Source organism: Stegodyphus dumicola, chromosome 10 (assembly GCF_044657685.1).
Source record: "Stegodyphus dumicola isolate Sdum_Otavi_A_Nest chromosome 10, ASM4465768v1".
NCBI lineage: Eukaryota > Metazoa > Arthropoda > Arachnida > Araneae > Eresidae > Stegodyphus > Stegodyphus dumicola.
In genome coordinates, this window is record NC_140777.1 from 59,680,346 (window position 1) to 59,702,650 (window position 22,305).

Below are 22,305 nucleotides of genomic sequence, written 5' to 3' on the forward strand. Positions count from 1 at the left end.
ATTTAATTCAATCCAATAAAGTTTAAATGAAATGCAATAAAATGGGTATAATTTAATATTCCACACAAGGAAGTCATGTGGTGTACACATCAGATTTTTTAAATATATGACAGTTACATTTAATTGAACATTTTTGTAATATAACGAGTACTCCTTTTGTTTACATTTACATTACCATGCTTTATTTACATATTTTTAACATGTTTTGACAGCATTATTGATTTGATTCTTGCATTTTATTCTAATTTTTTAGCATTTAAATAACGTTTTTTAATTTATACAATGTTCCAAATAATTTTTTAATTGATTTACATCGTCTAGGGAATTCTTGATATGCATATGAGTTTGCTAAATTATGGGGAATTAAATATTTACGCTTCATTTCATTTCTATTTTTGATTTGCATATGCATAGCAAGGACGAAACACAATGTCTGAACTGTTGGAAAAAGTATGAAATCAGCTAATTCCGCCTTAAACTTTACAATGCGTCAACTCGACGAAACTACGCCTCTTCTTGGCCGGTAACTGAAATTAAGATAACGAAACTAAAAATTTCAAGACATGTACAAGCAATAGTGCTACGCTACAGGGCCCAGCTAAATCCCGTTTCTTAAACCCCCTTCAAAAACTAATGGCAGCATGCAATTTAAGGCACGCGAACCAGCAATAACTCTGGGAGCAAATGCTTAAGCAGCAATCTCAATAATTATTTGCACTCCCCAACACAAGCCACATGCCAATGAGCCTATTAATCGTAAAATCTTTCCTATCCACTTTTTGCTTTAGTGTTTGTACTGTGTATAAAAAATTATAAAAAACCAAAAAAAGTATAAAATATAAAATACAAAAAAATTTTAAAAAACCTAAAAACTTATAAAAAAATTATGAAACTTAAGTTTTTATTTTCTCATCTCTATCCCTAAACTTTCTCGAGCCTGTGGCTTCCTCTAGTGTGCATCAAGTAAATCACTTATGCCAAATTTTTCTTATTTCTGCTCGCTTTTAGTAATTCTGATGTGGAGGTAGATGGTTTTGAACCGTAGGAACTCCGAAATTTTTAAATCATTGGCATTGGCTTAAGCAGCAGAGGTGACGGCAAATAGCCTAACTCTCCCTCTTTTCTACTGAAACTCGGTTTTTAAACTCTTTCTTAAACGTAAAATTTGCATTCCTTGACGCGCGCTACCAAATTTAAATATTCTGGCACTGATAATTAGAGGAATGAAGGTTTATAGGAATAGCAAATTAAATAAAATTGGTTATTTAAAAAACAAATATAAATTCCTAGAAGCAATAAAATTATTCCCCAAAATGCGCTAAATAGGAAAATTAATAAATAAGAGCAATAGAAAAATACACAACCAATATGCAATAAAATAAATAGTATTGCATGTAAATATTCAACAATATGTTTTCTTTTTCAACAGGTATTTAAACTTATTCTACGACTCTTATCAAGATGTCCTGGAGGACAAAGTGCCCGTTCCAAGCGACGGCGAAGACATGGTCGCAAATCCACTACAAGCCTATCAGCTGGTCAAGAGACTGGCCGTCGATTGGAACTTTATCAGAAGTGCCATGTCCACTGATGACTGGTTTCGTAAGTACTTCATCCCTTCGGTCTAAAGTTTTGATCTAAAATCTTGCGATTCGATTTCTTAAATATTTCATATTTATGAACTGTACTTAAGCAGGGGTGGATGTGGTTGGTCTAATCTGCGCGAACAGTAGGAAAAAAAGCATTAGGACATTTTCAAGTTGCCCACCGTTCGCCAAAGTGCAGGGGTGCCACGGCTTCAAGGCACAAAGGTTCTGGCACCATTACGAAGCTCAGTATCATAAGGAAAACAATCCTTGTCAAGGGTGCCAGGACACCCGTGAATGGTCTTAAACTTGGCGAACATTGGCTTACTTGCACACAGGTATCGGTATTTTTATAAGATTTTACGAAAACCTGCGGTTAGTAAGACATCCAGAAAACAAATTATACTTATTTTCTTTTATTATATTACCAGAAGATTTATTACGTTAATGGATTATTCCATCAAATTATGCAACATTACCAGAACAATGCACCGATGAGGTCCTGAAGAAGATTTAAAATATCCCTCGAGGATCGTTACTGTCAACTTTAAACACATTGAAAAGCAGTTCAAGCGATCCTATCTGCCATCAGCCAATTGAAGCAGTCCTATTTTTTTTATTTGTCAATAGTCACAAGTTTTTCTACTATAATCGAATATAAAATAACACCGATAACCATCCCTATTTTTCATTCACAGCACTGTTTTAATGTCTTTGAGCATGGCCAGAAATTTGGTCCTAGCTGTTGGCAAATCGCCGCCACAATTCAGCACAGTGGCGGAGTATCATCACGGGTGTTGTTCATCTCATACTTGTTCAACTATTTGTTTAAGGTGATTCAAGATACATTCTGTCGTCTCAGTGTTGGCTCTTCTCCGTATTAATATTCATAGTACGATCAACAAAATTTCGTCTGATGATTTGCTGTCAGGTGAATGTATCACGTGACTCCTCCTCGTAACCAAAGGCAAATACAGGGTAGATTAACCTGTTTGTGATAGATACGGCCTAGTAGGTCACTTGCTGCGAGGATACCCTAATGACTATTATTGCAGTAAATTTTAATTGTTATAATCATGCAAGTATTACTTTTATAACATTTAATGCGTTATTAGATTAAGTATTAAATATTGTAACTTATCTCAAATTGTATTAACTTTTGTATTCATTCAATGCATTGTTAAATTAAGTATTTATTGTTATAATTATATCAGCTGTTAACTGATTGCTAATTAGAATAAAATTTGACTTAGTATTTGAGTAATGCAGTGTAATTTGACGAACGTTTTAACAAGATCATTTTCTCAATGTAATTTGACAAACGAAATTAAAACTTATAATGCAAGTATTTCACATTTGTAACAGAATCTTTTGAATCTAAATAAGTGTAGAGGGCGAATAGGTTATTTCAGGCTTTAACATAAATAAATTCTGCACACAAAGCGTTAGGTGTTTTACAAAACATTAAAAGTGGAGCAACACTGTTGGCTCAGGATTAGTTGAAACTGACACCGTTTTTTACCCCCTTTTTTTAATACTGAGATACTATTAGTCATCAAACTCACCTTCTGCCCATATCATTTTTGTGTCCCTATTACTAAAATTCTCGGAACTAAATAAATGAACACTGTCATGTATTATTTAAAACAATTTAGACGAATTTGTATGCATGTAGGTAGATAGGTTCTTCGCATTGTGGGAAAACTAGGGTACCTAGCGCCACCGAAATTTGAATACTCGCAGTCCTCCATCTGAACATAAGCACGTCTGAGTCGAATTTGTTTCGGATTTTTTTTTTTTTTTTTTTTTTTTTTTTTTTTTTTTTACAAATTTAACGAATTTTTGTTTAACAAACTCAGCGATTTGAAAGCAAAAAGTAGCAACACTGTTTAAAATAACACATTTGTATCTCCAGTGCGCCAGACAATTGCCATTCGGCAAAGTGTATGATATTTATCATTCAGTTTCAGTATACAAGTTCGGTAATTTCAAATCAATGCATTGCCGCTGCCTCAAATGGAATACTTATCATATCCATTCAGCATATTAAATATTTCTGTTACTGAGAAACAAACCAAGTGACTGAAAACAATAAACGCAATTTTTAAAAATATTTTTTAAGAATGTTTTTGTTTGAAACCAATAAATTCTTAAAGTTCTAGAGTAAAATGTTAAACAAAATTTTGGATCAGGATTTGAAAAATTCGTATTACTTCCTCCCACTCAAGTAAGAAAAGAAAAAGATAGACGATTTCATAGACTTTTATTTTATTACTTTTTATTATTTATTAGTTATCTTATTTTTTTCTATTCGCTAGCTATTATTTTCAAGCTTCTAGTTGTGGTCAATTTCCACCAGAATGCACATTAATTTAAAGCATAAGTATATGTCAAGTTTCAAAGTTAAGCGGAACTGGGAAATATTACATTATGTTTTATTTAGACCCTCAGGACAGTCACCTAAACGTGAACTCTGCTAAAAAGTCATTGACCCATGATTAGATTTCGGACATAATTATCAGAGAATTTCAAACTTGTCTATTGGATTTTAACCACTAAAATGGAGATGTCAAGTAATTCATGGAAGCTACGTGTCTCTCGAACATCCCGAACAGAAAACATGACATTTTGGACTTCATTCTTACAGCTTTCAATATTCTAGTGACTTTCTAGTCCAATCACGGACTTATCTTCGGATGTGCCAGTCCTCTCCAGTTTAGATGCAACTACGCAGAAAGATTCGCCATTTAACTGGAAACTATTCCACAACAAAACTCTATCTTCAGCTTTTAATGCTGGAAATTTAAAAACAGTCAGCGATATAAATGAGGCTTCATCAAATTTACTTCCAGAATGTAGGATTTCTGAAACCAAGTCTTGATCATAATAGATGAGAAGTTTACGCATGGATAGTTAGTGACTCACATCAAAGAAGTTATTACCCAGAGAAACAAGCTCATGAACTGTACAATAGAACATCCAATCCAGCCCTCAAAGTAGAAATCCGTAGATTTACTAGAAGCCTGTTACTTATTATAGAGAAAAATGTAAGGGTCTCAATGAAGAAAAGCATTCCTCTAAAAGCAGTCGATTCAAGTAAAGGACCGAGCAATCCGATCCAATCCGATCCACATTTGTTTTCGGGCAATTACGTTTTTGAAATTTTTTTTGAGAAAATATTTGCTAGATATTAAAAAAAATGGTGTCAGATCTGTTTTTCACATATATTGCTCTTTACATTCTTCAAAACGTATTCAGTATAATGACTATGTTCAAAATTTCTCTAAAAATAAAATGTTTATTTGAGAATTGCTAACTACAAACTCACATAATTTTTTTAGACGTTCAAAAGAGTGCTTGATGTATTTGCAGATTATGGTTATTATTAGTTTTAATGTTTTTTACCTTTTTTTTTATTTTAAATGAAAATATATCTATATCACAGTATGAAACTATTGATTCTTCAGCAAAATACTACATTAGTAATTTCAGTTTTGAATTAAACATTCATATTGTCTGAAGGTTAATCATTGAATGGAACTTAATTCAAAAATCTCAAATCAGTCGACTCAAAACAATCATCCACTCTCAAATTTTGTCTCAATACTAGTAAATTCCCGATTATCTAACGAGTCGAACAATGTTTCAAATTTAAAATGACGAATCAACGTCAATGTTTCAAATTTAAAATGACGAATCAACGTATCTGTTGTCCTGTCCAACGTTTCAACATTGTATTCAATCCCCAATCATATCTCTCGAATAATTTTTTTAATGTGTTGATGTTAATACTATCCCCTTGAGCGCACGGACAGAACTAAAATTTTTTTACTGCTCTCTCTCTCTGACTGTTTTTGATTACTCTCATTTTGGAAACATTATTTATAATCTAAGAGTGAATTTTTGTTTTTGTTTTTGTTTTTAAATTTTGCTAACAATCTAAGAAGGAATTTTTATTTGTTTCTTAAATTTTGTTAGCAATTTAAGACTGAATTTTTATTTAAGCTTTAGTAAAAATTGAAAAGTGGATTCTTATTTCTGTTTCTTCAACAAGTTTCTTCAACAATTTAAGAGGGAATTTTTGTTTACTTTTAAGTTTTGGTTACAAAGTGAGTTTTCCATTTAGCTGTCCGCAAACTGATTCGTGACTATCGTCAATTGATGCCTAATAAAGACGACCTCCAGGGGGCAGCGCTGGCGCTGGTTCGTTTGCAGGACACATACAAACTGAATATGACGGATGTCGCAAGAGGAGATGTTCTAGGAGTACCGCAGGGAACCACGCTGACCGGTACGTATTTGTAATGTCAAATTTTAGATAATTGTTTAAATCCATTCCCTACAGCAAAATAGTTCAAAACTTTTTCAGCATGTAGCTCTGAAATTATTTAGTTTAGTAATAAACGATTCTAATTATTACGATCAAGACTGAAGTTGTAATAATGATTACGTAGATATACTCCAAACTAAGCCAGTCTTAATGTATTTGGAACTGGGCGATTTTTTTTATTATCCTGAGTTGAAAACCAAAACTAGCGAAGTCAAGAAAATTTAACGTTGAAGCTACAGTGTTTCATGGTCATCGTAAAGCTTTGCGGTGTCACTTTGCAAAGCATAAGATATTTGTATTTCAAATTTAATCACAAAAGTCGGCAATATAAAAGAGGTGTGTTGTATTCGCAATATATTTGTCTTTCGAATACAACTCGATGATTTAAAAAAAATGTGTTGCCACTGCTTGAAGCAAAGTATTTTTATCTTCCACGTGGCAGGCTTCTGTTGTTCGGCAACGCATAAGACATTTCACTTTTTTTTTTTTCAAATTTATTCTATTACTTATTAACAAACTAAGCGATTTAAAAGCAATAAATGCAGATTCATTGCAGTTATTATTAATTACTAACTGGACATGTAAAATGATACAGCTAGATTCATTAAAATCATCTGTAAAGAAAAGTGCCCACTTGTTTGTGTGTGTAATTCATACAAATCTACAGTTTTATTCCGATCTTGATGAAAGTTGTTCGATGCACACTTGACTTTCAGAAGCAGTAGAAGGTCAGTGTGTATATAAGGCTTCAGAAAAGAAAAAGCCATGCGGGTTCCACACTCGGTGCATTTATATTAGAATGTTGCACTTACTTTCATCCACCTTAGATTCGCGTCACCATTGTTGCGTTCTCTCTATCAGTGGAAGTTCTAGCTACCAGTGCTAAGCAAGAAATTTATAATTTTTTTTTTCAAAAAATATATATTAATATTTTTATACAATTTCAATTTTGAAATCACGTCACCAATCTTAGGTTTATGTCACTGTTCTTGCCATTAGTTTAGAAAAGTATAGAATGGTCCACAACAGTGTAGAGCCTTATAGCAGAATTTAGATGCATTCTTTATCATTTTTTCAAGAATACTTCAAAAATGATGATGAAATCAACCAAAGTGGATGATGATTTTCCGAAAGCTCGTTTCTAGCTTGAGATTTCCATAAAACTAACCTCACTTCTCTAAATTCACTCTGTGGTAAACGCCGTGAAATGATGGGTATTTCAGCTAATCAAGGTAAAATGTTTTGCGCAAGATCACTTTTTGTGTTTTAAAAAATCTTGATTATTCGGCTCGTCGCCTTTCTGTATTCGGCGCCCTTACTTCACGAAATACAGTGGAACCTTGGATCATGAACAATTCTTTTAATGATCAATACCTCTGAGCACAAAATGCCTTGGGTGACGTGCGCTGTCTTGAGTTACGAACACTCAAGTGGGCAACACGTAATTTTCAAAGATGTTCTGGTGTAACCTTCGATACAGGATTAAGACTTGAGGTTTTCAAGAAAAATCACTTTAATATTTTCCGTTACTTAACAACGCCTGGCAGCAAGCGATTTACAGAATCATAAATTCAGGCTGGAGGAAATTGAAGCCACAGACTGTATTTTGAGGCTTTGGGTGCTTTGACAGTTAGGTCTTCTTTTGCCATCTAAGATATTCATGAAGGTATTAATAATTTCCTATCTTTCTGAGGATATTTTGTTTCTATAAAGCCATGGGCTAGGAAGTTAACAATGAAGATATGCAGAAATTATTAGAAGACCATAAAAGTAAGCTATACAAGAAAGAACAACAACTTCAGCAGCGAAAGGCGATTGTGGAAGAAATGAATCAGAAGAAGAAGGAGGGAATGTTATCCTAATTCTTTAATCTGCGAAATTTGTTGAACATGAATAAGCTATAAAATGCCCATCTAGTGATATCATCCTGATAAAGCTGTAGCAAGCGAAAGCATAAGCATTTTTCATGACAAAGCCATGTATCAGGTTAGAAACATTTTAAAATGTTGGTAGCAATAAGTCTCATTGGAAAATTTTGAGCGAAACAGACTTAATGAGTTTTAAGCAGAATCGAGTGATGCTTAGAGACAAAGAAAAGATAAAAGACGATGTCTCGTAAAGACAGCTATCCGGTGTCTTTATTTTGAAACGTATGTAAAACCAATCACATTGGACAAATTTTGAGTGAAATGAAGATTCAACGAGTCTCAAACAGAATCGTATGATGCTTAAACTCCCCCGAGCATGTGCGTGAGGTCTATTTGTAAACCCACCTTCATAAAATGGAATTCTCCTCTTAAACCGTGCTTCACTACAACGTCATTTCTTTAGGAGTTGTAATCAATTAGATCAGTTATCAAATTTTTACTTTATTTGCTAAATATGAAATTTTTAGTTTTTTCATTAGCTAAATACATTACTTTTGGATAATATTTGTCTCACGCGCCTTCTCGTGTGAGTTCAGATTTCTTGAAATCGCGTGCAGAATTTTTCATTGGATTTTCTTATCTTAAAATTTTGCTTTCTAAAAATAAAACGTAGTCGTTTTCGAATAAAAAATTTCACGTAATTAAATTTTATATTAATTTTGATGACTATAATTTAAGATTATTTTAAAGTTGTACGAATAATGAATCATTTATGTATTAAAAAAAGAGAATACCTGCATATTTTAAAACATAAAATCAATGAAATTATAATTTAATTATTTTTTGTACTACTATGTAACAATTCACATAAATTGAGCAATTTCATATACGTATCGATCTTTATGGACAATTATTTGAAAATATGAAACATAAAAAAGTAAGTTTTATGTAGATATACTCCACAATACATATTTCCAGCAGTAATAATTTGAGAAAAAGATATATTGATGGGGAGATCAAATATGTATATCCTAGGCGCGTTCCCGTGTACGAGAATGATGTGCGCCTTCTTCGGGGTTAAATAAAAGGTGATGCCTTCTGTTGTTAACTTGTCCATATTGCATGGAACAATGGTTGCCAGAGATTACTCCGAAGAGAGACTGGACATCTACGGGTGATGCCTTCTAAAGGTAGTTAATTACCTGACTTTTTTTATTCAAGGGGATGCCTCAGACATATGATAGCATTTTTTTCATCATTTTCCACTTATCCAATCTACTCTCCTCCATATAGATAGAGTAAAATTAAATTCACTTTTCTTCTATTTTATCTGCTTAGTATTGTATTTATCTTTTTTGGGGTTTATATTTAATGGTTTCTATTAGTTTTGGATTACGAACGTGTCCACAACGTACACATTTAAAGTTTAAATAAGCAATCATCTTTTCTCGAGGGAACGAATTAGCCCATTTTAAATTAATTCCAATGGGAAAAATTGTTTCGGTTTACGAACATTTCAGTTGACAAATGGAACGAACCAAATTCGTGAACCGAGGTTCCATTGTTCTTATTTGAACTTGATTACTTATTTAACCGAGGTTTCACTGTTATTCGCATCAATGATTTCTGCTACACTGAAAAGAAACCAAGAAGGAGCGATAGCTTAGCTAGAAGGGCCCGCCCTGGGCAGCATATTTTTTGGAGCAACAATTTTCCTCCGAAGCATACACTGAAAAGCTAAAACATTATGTCCACCTACTCAGTAACACGTTGCGCGACCTTTGGCCTGCAAAACAATTGCAAATTGCCTTGGCATTGTTGCCACAAATTCTTTGCAGATGGAGACAGGGTTGTACCAAATATCTAAGTAGCGGTCACGCAAAACAGAGATATTCCGACATGGTGGTGTTTGAGCTCTGAGCTGCCGCTCCATGATCGGGTTAATATCCTGCGAGTTAGGTGGCCAGGACATTAATTGGAATTAGTCCTAATGCTCCTCGAACCACTCCATTACAATTCGAGCCATGTAACATGGGATGTCAACATGCTGGAAGATTCAATTTCTAGTTGGAAAGACAGATGTCATGTGAGGGGGCAATTGATCCGCTGTTGTGTTCAGTTAGACCGCAGCTTTAATGGTCTGTTCTAAAGGTCCCAAAGCCGCCCATTGAGAAGATAATACCGCCACCACCAGCCTGTGTATGACTTGCTGTACACGGGAGAGCAACTGTTCGCCTGGGAAGCAGCGTACCCTGACGTGACCATCGACGTTATGAATGAAAAATCGTGATTCGTTTGACCAGACAACTGTCTTCCACTTATCCATGATCCAGTCTCAATGTTCCTGGTTCCCCACTGTAGACGTAGTTGTCAATGGACACTTGGTCAACAGAGGCATGCGGGTGAGACATCTGCTGCGCAGTCCCATATCCAACAGTGTCCGCTGAACTATGTGTTCCCGTGTACGATAAACTTATCAGCAAGATCATACCTCCGAAACACTTGCACCTGGACCTGCATTGTACTGGGCTGTCAGTTGAGCCACTGTCTGGCGCCTATTTTGTTGTACCAAACGGAACAGTCTCCGACGTCCTTATTATTATTATTATTATTATTATTATTGATGACGTCCCTTAGAAGCTCAGCACCTTGAAGCCTACTGCTAGTCTCACCATCATTTATCCACGTTGCATAAATACTAAAAAGGGAAGATCGTGAACAACCTACCAGTTTTGGAGAGACTCGTTTTGAGTCTTTGGGACATTATAATCTGCCCTCTATCAAATTCGCTTAGATCAACAGCATTTGCTATCGCTCGCAAAAGTAAGTGCAAAAATGATTCCTTACCAAGTTCCAAGTTCCGGCGAATATGTCGCGAATATCATGCATTCCGTTTTGCTACATGCTTTGTTCCGGCTTTCTCAAAGTCATGCTTCAAAGAGCGCATCAGGTGGGCGAATGTTGAACGTAGGTTCGGGGGACAGTCTAGTTGGTGCGATTCCTTACCTTCCCCAAGCAGTTAGTTATATACCATTCCCACTTAATCAAGTGCCCTCCACTTCATCCAGACGAGTTTGTTGATGAATGGGGGATGGTCACAACGTTTTGGCTCGTCAGTGTATTATGTAGGGTTAGTCATATGGATTTTAGAAGCAAAGGGATTGCTATTTATTCGGATTATAGTTCACTACGGTTACGTGTCTTAGGAGCGGAATATCTTCGTGGAATCTAACATTATATACGAAGGCGTAAAAAAAAATGGGCACTGGCTCATGTTCATGTTACGAAAGGCGCACTGACTCGTATTCACATCATGCTTGAGTGATGTTATAATGTTATTTACCTTACTATGTTATTTACCTTACGTTACACGTAACGTAAATCACATAAGACATCCAGCCTGTTGTTTCGGATTTGAATCGGGCCGAATTACCGGTATTCAGACATTTTATTTACCTAGTCATTGGTAAGTTGTGATACTGATAATTGTGATACGAAATTAAATTATGATCTTAGTGATGTAAATACGGAAGAGTTCTTCACTGACTTCAGAATTTTATTTCTGTTTTTGCTTGGGATGACGAAAGCGAGAGCTGGGAGGGCAGTCGCTATGAAATTTTACAGTTTATTCTAAAATAGTTCAAAACGGAATTCCAAATATTGTAGTTCTGCTTCGAATTTTTCTCACTATTGCTGTGAGTATTACTGGCTGTAAGAGAAGTTTTTTCCAGATAAAAATCACTTCAGAAGCACCAGAGACAAAAATTGAGTATCTATTGTGAGAAGTGTGTTATTCCACATAAACTAAACTAGATCCTACAATGCACGTGGCGAATTCTCGCACCACGAATAAATTACCAGCACAGAAGAAGAGTGAAAGTAACCTTTTATTCAATTCAAATAATTAACAGAATGGCACGATCTTCGTGCTCTACAATGGCACCGTCAACTTGCGGTGAAACTGAAACGTAGAATAATTGAAGTCAAAATCTAAAATAAAGTAGTGCTGGATTAGCTCGATAAATTACGTCTAACAGGTTGACTCACAGAAACCTAACAGGCGTGATGATAATCCGCAATGGCGTACTAGCGTAACTGCGAAATAGCAACGAAACGTGCGCTGGCTAGCGAAAACACGCTCTTAATAAACGCAGAGGTTCACTCGTTTAAATACTCACTTCACTAAACTTTAAATTTACATCCTGGCGAAAAATGTGAAGGGAAGTTCAGTAAAGGTATCAAACTTAAAATAAATTTGTTATGCAAAATAAGGGAAACCCTACACTATTACTTAATACATACAACTCTAGAGAAGAGCTACTGGAGTGATTAAAAAGTTCTAGAATGTCATCGAGCATTTTGCTAACTGAAAAACAAGCAAAAGAGCATTTTAAAATGTTGAAATTAAAGCATTATTTCGAAAATTAACACAGAGCTTTCATATGTTACCTTTGTGTCGTTCTGACATTTTATAGACTTACTTTTTCTTGGTTAGCATTAAGAGGGGCGGAAATGGACCGTCCCGGTCGGCAAATGCTCTAGCCACGCCACTGCCACTGAGAAGGAAAGGTACTCATAACAGATTTTATGACTCAAACGACTATGATTAACAGACTCAAACGACTAGTACTATATGAGCCTGTGATAAAAGCCAAGAAATGTTTGAGATTGTGTGTGCCTTCCTGATGTGCCTATCAGATTATTCTTGATGTGTTGCTCTGATTCTCGACGTGGCCAGTGGCCTTGATTCTCTCCAGCGTAGTGCGGCGATATGATGTATTGAATCCTGATATGAGACGTACCTGTTGAAGACTAGAATGGGAATAGAAGTTTAGGGAAGTATCCCAAACTGCAATTACTATGAAGTTACGCATGGAACTGCAGCCAAGAACTAATGTAATGGTCAAGTAGACCCTACTTACGTAACGCAGTAGCTTACACCAGCCAAATTAATCACCTATTATTCATCATGTTATGTTTTCCTCTCTGTTTATGTATTCTGTAAGCTCAAGGAAAGCAACCATTAAAGTTTATGTTTCACTTGCATCAAGTATAGGTAGGCAACTTTGGTAGGCAACCACGGCTTTCTACTATGTGTTATTCTCAACACTGAAAAGCAAACAACATCAATATTATTATTACTGTTTATGTATGTTTTGACAAATATTTATTGAGCGAAATTTTAAATTGTTTAAAATCTTTTTTTATTTTTTTAATAAAAATTTTCATTTTTTTTTAAATCTGGCTCATCAGGTGTTTTAAGATCGTGCATTCACCCCGCGTTTTGAGTTTGGGGCTACTGCATTTTAATACCCCAAAGTGCTACAAGAGTGGAAGGATTAGGAGGAAAGTAGCATGTATCGTACTCATCTCTGAGTGAGATTTAATATGTTTGGGAGTCACTGACATAGAATTTCGTTCACTTTTAGCACGTGACCTTTTGTACCTGGGGAAACAGTCCTTCAATGCCGGCTACTACGCCCACGCCATTCGCTGGTTGGAGGAGGCCCTCAGCCAGGCTCATCTCGAGGGTAACAGAACAGCAAGCGTAGCTGAAATCAATGCTTTTTATCAGTCGGCGATAGAAATGGTAAGAAGATTCTTTTCATTGATTCTTGATATTTTGTTAATTATAGCATTTAGATAGATATTCCGGTGGCATTACCAAATTAAGTGCTGTTATAAATGTAATAAATCCTCAACCACTGCTGACAAACTGTATCAGAATCCACTGACAAAGGCTGGTTCTGTTTTCATTATTATTTATATTAAGAATTAAAAAAATTAATCAGATCATTCTTGTTGGCAATGCATAATAGTTGGGAGTGCCTTAGCTGTAAAAAAAGATTGGGATGAAAATGGTGCGATGCGCTGATGGGACGACTCAATGTAAGGATTGGTAGCTGACTAGTTTGCGTTTTGGTTAACTTGCGTATTACTTACTGCATATAGAACTAAAGTACATTTATTATAAAATGTACGACAAGCTATTTCAACAATACAATAATGACAATTAACTGTTAGCAATAAAGAAATAGAAACAATCATTCGTAAATAAAATTATTGTCGTTATTATGTGACAATCTTGCTAGCGGCAACAGTCTCTGTAGTCGCGGGTTTAAGATCATTCTGAGTTCATGCTTTGTCTGAAACAATTCACACACTGACTTAACCTTTTTATTTTTCGGTTGTGTTTTACTTCATCTGATTCGCTATAGTCGAAGACGATACCGGTAGAGCTAAAGAGTCATTGGTTCTTCGGTCGCATTCCAGAGGACTTGATGACAGACGCAATGCAGATCGCTAAAATCCTGGACACTGGTCGGTGAAGCTATGATTCTTTTAATGACAAGTCAAGGCGTTAATAAACAAATTAATTCCTTCTGCAATGTCAAAGCATGTCGTCTCACAACTCGTAACAGATCGGGGACTTTATGAGACCGTACATATAAATTTTTATCTTTGTGTGGTCCGCAGTAAGATCTTTTTACGTTAGATGATTCACATATGACATTTCTTCTGTATGTTGAAACTAGGACTTCTGGTAATCAGAAAACATTGAAGATCTCGGCTTTTCATTGCGAAATATTTAATGTGCATGCTCATTGTTTTCAAATTTCATCGATGGAAAAAGATTTCCAAAGACAGAGGTATTTCCCCTTTTAAAATAATTTTTCAAAATGCCAGTCTTCATCTGTATGTTGGAAAAGGAACCATCTTGCGAACACCAGAAGTTACTTTTAAAGTATATTTTTATAATTTATTCTGTATGTAGTCTATATGTTGTACTGTTATGTCTTGTATGTTACTTGTCGTATTAAAACAACCACCTTGGCGCGAACTGGCGGTTTTTTACACATGAACAGGTAAAAGTTACTTATTTGATGCAAGCTGGCTTCACGACTTTTTTTTTTTTTTTTTTTTTTTTTTTTTGAAAACGTCCTCAGAATAAAGATATTTATCGTAAGTCGGCAAGCATTATCGACATATCAAATGAAAAATTCTTTAAAAAATTTTAAATATAAATTTTAATTATTAAATATGAATTATACGATACTTTAAGAAATAATATTATTTCGAAATGCTTCTCTTTTTTTTAGCGCTGTTCTTCTTTCCATGTACTCAGCGACCTGTTTCTACTATAAAAAAAAGCCAGAGATTTTCACGAACTTGTCACTGTGCACCGGCTACCTACCAAATGTATCTCATCATTGTTCCCTTTAGCAATTTTGCTCAAAATATGGTATTCCTGCAGAAATTTTATTGCAGTTCCTTCCATTGTTGGTATGGCGATTTTAGGTGAATTTGGGTTTACTCACCAACCACGTACCCGTATCTCTAACTGTAACCGCAACGAGGATTGGAACAAAAGTGGTCTCGGTTGGTCAATATTTTTCATGCTGCACGTTTATTATCTATGTTAATTTAGTATGTGATAGTTACGTTATAATTATCTGTCTTGTTATTTAAAATTAAGCTATTGCTTCAAGTGTCTAGTTGATTATGCAAAAAATCTAGCCATGCCTCTACATACATTTATTGTAGCACTTAGTACAGTACTGTGCTACAGATGGTGACCTATCCACGTGCTTAATCGAAATGAATCAAAGAAGTTTACAGTTTAAGAGCAGAATTTTTTATGAGAATGTGTGAAATGCATCTCAATCAATATTTTTTTATTATTATGCGTAGTGGATTGCTTTAATGTATTCGTCAGTGATTATGTCTCAGCAACGTGAATTACTTTAATGTATTCGTCAGTGATCATGTTACAGAATTGTGCGAGAGGATAATATTTTTGCGCATCAAGGTGATTTGCGATATTTTTGCCTTTTTCTTCTGCAACACGGATATTTGTATGCATTCTTCAAGTGGGTGAGTTTTTTTCTTATGTATTTCTCATGCTGTCAGTCAGTTGAACCCAAGTCATAATATTAATTATTTAGTGCTTCTTCACGTGTACTGAAACTGTATTCCTGCCCTATGTCATTTTATTATTATATGTATGTGTTTATATGTACACTGCTCAAAAAAAAAAAAAAAAAAAAAATGGGACAGTGCTATATCTCCCGATCTACTGGGCCGATTGACAAAATTCAAATTGCGTTCTTCATGTCTCGAAAGCGCGACTTAGGATATATATTAGATTTATATATAGCACTATTCTAACATAGGTATTTTGACACAAAATCGGACTTTTTCTGAAATAACATACCAAATTTTTTACATATTTCGATTCTACGACTCAAATTACGCCTAAATATGAAATTTTGTAAAATTTGGAGCGAAATTTACGGAGAAATTCACAAATTTATGTTGGCACTTTTTTGTCAGTTTGCGCCAAGCATACTTCATTTGGCGAACTTCTTAATATATGGCAACCTAGTTTCCTTAGGAAAAAAAGTTACCATCGTTCCTTTTTTCCAAATAATATTCTTTATATTATATTTTTAATTATAACTTATTATTTTAAGTAATTTTTTCTTTTTCGAATTTCATTTTAATTGTTTAAATTGAATGTTTTTTTTTTTTTTTTTTTTTTCGAATAACTGTTTTAAAAATTTCTATTTACCTATTCGAACTGCGTAAATAAAGGTGCAGCGTTTATTTTTTTTTTTCAAATAGTTTTCTTTATATATATTTTTCGTCATAGTTATTATTTTAAGTCATTTTTAAATTTTTATAGTTTTATTTTAATTGTTTGTGTTGCATTGTCTCTTCAGATAATTGTTTTAAAATTTTCTATTTATTCCTTCGAACTGAGCATTTTAAATAGATTTATTAATATCAATTTTCCAGAATTTGATTTTATTTATTTGAACTGCGTTTTATTCGGAAGAATACTTTGTAACCCAGACTACGATGCGTTTGAAAACTGCATACTATATTAAAAGAGAAAATACAGTAAAACACAGTTTTACACGCCTTTCAATGTTCCGTTCAGAAAAAATATATATAAATAAGAGAGATGTATAACCGATATTTTAACTTAGGATGACTTGCATACACTGCTTTAAACAGTTTTATCATTGTGCCCATTGCTTTACACAATTTTATCCTACATTTGGTTTCTTAAAATGTTATTCATATTTTAGTCAAATATTTTATTTTTGAAATCGCAAGAATCAAATATCATAAGATTGAAAAGTTTTAAATTAAAAAAAATACGAATACTAAATTTTACGAAAAAATTTATTTTTCTTCTCTGTTTCTTTAAGCATTCTGAAAGTATATTGAAAAGTATCCAACTTTTCGAAACAATTTGGTATTTCTGACAATCATTTTAAATAAAGTTATCGCCTTCTATTTCATAAAGGCCCACAAACGGCCGAGCGGTAAAGTTGCTGAACACTGGTAGTTCACTCCGGGGTTCGAACCCCGGTAAACGGGCTGGTTGCATGGGCGTTTTCGTGGATTTTCTCATGTGTACCGCGTATGACAGCTGGTTTCCCTTAGAAAGTTCTTCACGAAGTATTTCGTCAGAGCCTTTATCAGTCTTTAGAGGCTAAACATTTTGAAGCTATGAGATGAATCCTTTCATCTGGTTTCATCAAAAGGTTTTGCTTTATTTTATTATGACAAAGCACACTACGGCTATCTGCCTAAGGGTACTTCCTGGAGGACTTTCTAAGGGAAACTGGCTCGCATACACGTTACACATGGGGAAAACCACGAAAACGCCCATGCAGCCAGCCCGTTCGCGGGATTCGAACCTCGGACCGAACTACCAGTGTTCAGCGACTTTACCGCTCGGCCGCTGTTTCATCAGGAAGGGAAAAAAAACATCTTTAAGTGACATCCACATACATCACTGGATAAACTCCTGAATCTTCAAATAATTCGACTGAGGAAATCATGGGATTCAACATTTATGATACGATATGATGTTCTATAACGTAATTTACACAACCATATAGTTTAAAACCAGTCGCTCTTCACTTAAATCTGCAATGATATTGTTTTGTCTTTTCTGTTAACACAAGCTCAATTGATGGTATTTGCTGGTGTACTCGTCCAAGTGTTTTCTCTTTGAACACCTAAATTCTTTGAAGTATCCTGAAAGTATATTCGAAAGCGTCCAACTTTTTGAACATGTTGGTACGTCTGACAGACAAATTTCCCTGCAAATTTTTGCTTACTTTTCTCCCTAATTTTCTTCTTTCCTTCTACAGTTATTTTCAGTGCTCACACAAGAAAATTAAGATTTTTCGACTGCTAGACTTCCATACATTTTGCATTCTTGTCAATTTCTTAAAATATCAATTATATGAATTGCGTTTCAGCTAAAGACAGCTTTTCATTTTCTAGTCTAGCTATAAATAAAGTTTAAAGTGAAGTGCAAAGGATAAATATTTTAATTAAAAGATTTTTGCTAAATGACAAAGAAATAAAACAGTCCAGCAGGGTTTATTCTGTACCACAGAGTAACCCGATTCTTATATCGGCTGAAACAATCTAAATCATATTAAAGATCATGTTCTTTTATACAATCCATAACGCGAGAGAAAAATTAACTTCTTAAAACATGCTTTCTAAGAGAATTAATATAAAAATTTATATTTATATATATATATATTTTTTAAAGTTGGGACTTGAACCAAACTGTCAGACTTTTAAAGCTTATTTTACATGGTGGTTATTATTAAAGTTCCACTTTGAAATGGTCATAAAAGGAAAACTACCGGACCAAATGTTATCAAACTTGGGAATCGTGTAAAGGAGGTTATGAGAATTTATTTTCGGCGGAAAAAGAAAGAGTTCAAAAACTCACCATCAGGGGAAAAATGGCGCTGTATACAATATTGTTAAATGAAATAAGACACGAAAACATCTGTTTAAAATGTGTTTAATATTTTCCGAAACGTGTTGCAAAGCATGTTCAATGTAGCGTCCAGCATTTTCCGAAAGCAAGTTAAATCATGTTACTGCATTCTCAACAGCAGCTCTTAGCATATCAGGTTTGGTTTTGGTTTGGTTTATTAGATTACGGCAAAGTACTCGAGGGCTATCTGCCTTAAGGGAGGGATGCCTTCGTGGAGGACTTTTTAAGGGAAACTGGCTCGTATACACGTTACACATAGCATATCAGGAGGAATGTTATCAGTGTATCACATCTTTCATTTCTGCCAAATTGTTTAGATTATCACCATAAACAGTGCTTTTGAGATAACCTCATAGACAAAAGTCACAGAGGTTGAGGTCTGGTGGGAAGAGGGGAAGTGTTGGCCTATAAGACGTTCATTCGTGAAATGTTGCCTAAGTAACTATGCGACACTCTTGAGGTGGTGCCCAGCCCTGCATAAAAATCGTAGTATCTAAAATGCCACGTTACTGCAGTTCATGTATCACGAAACATTTTAATATTGGCTCTAAGTGAGCTGCAATCGCAGTGGTCCAGCTGTCGACTGCTCTTCAGAAAAAAAATGGTTCAGTTATAAAACTAGCTGTCATTCAACAGTAAACGGTGTGAAATGACTGTTATGCAATCGAATGCAGTAGGAGAATGCAATGGAACTAGATAGATAACATGAGAGATTTCTTTGGCCCAAATCGATTAAAAGCGTTTTGAATCAGTATCTTCATGTTTTAGTGCCTAATTCAGGCTTAAAAAATTACAAATGAGCGATCTGTAAGAAAACGATTTCCAGATTGTACGCACTTGTGAGAGTGATTTGCGATCACATTTTCTAATCGCTAATTCGTGGTTTTCACGGACGAAATTCTCACTTACAGGGATGGCGCACTCGACATTTATCGAATTTAACGTCTTTAAATGGTAATTTGCCTACTTCAAAGTTCCTTAAGGGTATACAACATATTAAACCCGTTTAACAAAAGGTTAAGTTAGATTCCGACCCATATTTCGTTTAACAATATTGCATACAGCGCCATTTCCCCCTGGTGGTGAGGTTTCGAACTTCCTTTTTTTCGCGGAAAATAAATTCCCATGACCTCCTTTACACGATTTCCAAGTTTGATAACATTTGGTCCAGTAGTTTTCCTTTTATGACCGTTCCAATGTGGAACTTTAATTATAACCACTCTGTATATTATTAAATTTTAATTTGAAGCTATGCGTTATATGTATACCATGCGTAAAATTTTCGCTTTTATGGAAAAATAAAAAATCGAAGCAAATATACTTAGTATAATAGACCAAAACTGAAAACATTTCCCCTCCCTCCGAAAATAAAATATTGAAATTTCGAACTTTAATTTACTGGGTTATCTACTAAGTCTTCTAAGTATTTAATTTGACTTATCTTCTAAGTCCTAGTTCCGACAACAATTCCGTCGAAAATTCCGAATTACTTAAGCTAAAGTAAAAGATTTAGTATATTTTCACTGTATGTTAATAAAGTAATCAGAGTGTAATAAAAATAGATTATAGAATTTACGCTGATGTAACTTTTTGTCTGACTGCACAACATGTAATGGAAGAGAAGGTTTGTAGAGATCTGTTTTTGACATGCCTCTAAAAGTAGATGTCATATTAATTTTGTCTCTTCAATGTCAAAAAACTTTCCTTTGAGAGGCAACTTTAGTTTTTGAGAAAGAAAAAAAATCACAAGAAGACAAATTTGAAGAACATGCAGGACGATTGAATATACATACTTATTTTCCGAACACAAGCGGTTCTCCGACTGGTTATTGAATAATGAAAAGATGCATTGTCATGCAATACAAAACATTTGGAATACGTTTTCTGGCTGAATAACGTAAGATTAAAAGTCATCTGCTTAATTCACATCCATTTACAAGCCAACTACTCGGGCAATTGCAGAATCGTTTTGATCCTGAGCTTGTAAGACAAACCTAATATCACTGGATTTAAACACTTCTTTAATCTTCCGAGAACGTTCCTTCTTTAGCTCATATTCCAAGAATATTAAGTGAATACAATTATTGCCAAAGAAATTGAATATTCATTTGCACTACGGCTTGGTAGTTTACTAACGAGTTAACAAAACTTAAATTCTGCTTTTTGTGTCTAAGTGTACAACAATATTTTAAATATTTACAAATAAAATATTAAATTGGAGATTTAATTGGAGACTCATCAGTTGCCTAGCATTTGAAAAAGAAAAGATTGTTAAATACTAATTGTTTGCTGCTCAGTCTAACCCAGACTGCATGGTTGGTTTTCGTAGTTTTTTAGGTTCTCTTTACAAAGATTCTCTATGAAAGCATCTTAATCAAATAGCTCCCATTTTCTTTCTATGTTCAAATAACCAACTAACCTAGTTTAAGCGCGATTTCCAAGTGAAGTTACTAGTAAAATCCGAATACTCATTATAAATCATGTAGCTAGCCAATCGGAAGTAACATGAAAGATACGGAACCAATAATTGAAATGTTGTTACGGTACGCTGTTTCTTAACTTAGATGGTCATTCCTTAATTAAATAGCCCACCAACGGCCGAGCGGTAAAGAGGCTGAACACTGGTAGTTCAGTTCCAGTTTCGAATCCCGCGAACGGGCTGGCCGCATGGGCGGTTTCGTGGTTTTCCCCATGTGTAACGTGTATACGAGCCAGTTTCCCTTAGAAAGTCCTCCACGAAGGCATCCCTCCCTTTAGGCAGATAGCCCTCGTGTGCTTTGCCATAATTAAATAATCCAATCCAATCCTTAATTAAATATAATTGATTTGTAAATTCTACTAGAACTGACGGTAAGAATTGAAATGGAAATAAGTAATATGGTGTGCAATCTTGATTAATATAAAATTTAAAATATTTGCATAGAAAAATGTTTGCATTCAGACAAAGTTTTTTGAAATATTTGCAATTACTTTATAAGAAGGATTTATTAATAACCGTAATAATTACTTATTATATTACTGATGATTAGGATTCAGTTCATGACAATTACATTCTAAATTAGAATTTTAAGGATATAGTGAAAATACGCTACGCACAAAAATATATTTTAGGATAAAAAATGAGTTGATATTTTATGTTTTAAAACTTCTTAAATTCATTTAATAAACATCGTATCCTCGTTGTTAATTGAATCCAGAATGTTGGTGTCGTTTATATAATTATTCTTACTTGTCCACAGAATCTGCTGACTTATCCAGCCATTAAGTAGCTGCAGATCATTTCTACATAACCATTGAACTTCCATTAATTCAGTCTCTAGAGAGTTGTATGTTTATATCATAATTTGACTTTTATAAAAAATGATTATTCTAAATATTATGTTTCTATAAAAATATATTGTGCTTTAAAAATATGGATAATAGTATCAGCCGCTCTTTCAGCCACTTCAAAAGCAACAGTTTGTTTAGAAATAAATTATGCAGTTAATGTCATAAAATTCAAATAAATATCAAACGAAAATTCTCAGTTTTAGACAATTCGATTTAAACGAAGTAAAGTAGCAGACGATAAAACGCCGAAGGTAAAAATTTACTCTTACGAAAACTTACTCTTAAATTTTTTAAAAAAAAAAAGAAAAAATACGAGAGAAATTAAAAAAAATAGTTAAAAATTTGAATAATATCATCTATAATTTAAAA

The 22,305-nt window shown here is 34.2% G+C and overlaps 1 protein-coding gene across 4 annotated transcripts in view; it reads left to right on the forward strand.

Annotated features, from left to right (window-relative positions):
* LOC118204865 (prolyl 4-hydroxylase subunit alpha-2-like) overlaps positions 1-22,305 on the forward strand; it is a 202,132-nt gene that overhangs the window by 116,144 nt on the left and 63,683 nt on the right. For all 4 annotated transcript variants that reach the window (XM_085824969.1, XM_085824968.1, XM_085824971.1 and 1 more), the window contains exons 3-5: positions 1,430-1,602; positions 5,713-5,877; positions 13,214-13,374. In XM_085824969.1, the coding sequence (XP_085681095.1) occupies positions 1,430-1,602; positions 5,713-5,877; positions 13,214-13,374 (499 nt within the window). The remainder of the gene's footprint in view (positions 1-1,429; positions 1,603-5,712; positions 5,878-13,213; positions 13,375-22,305) is intronic.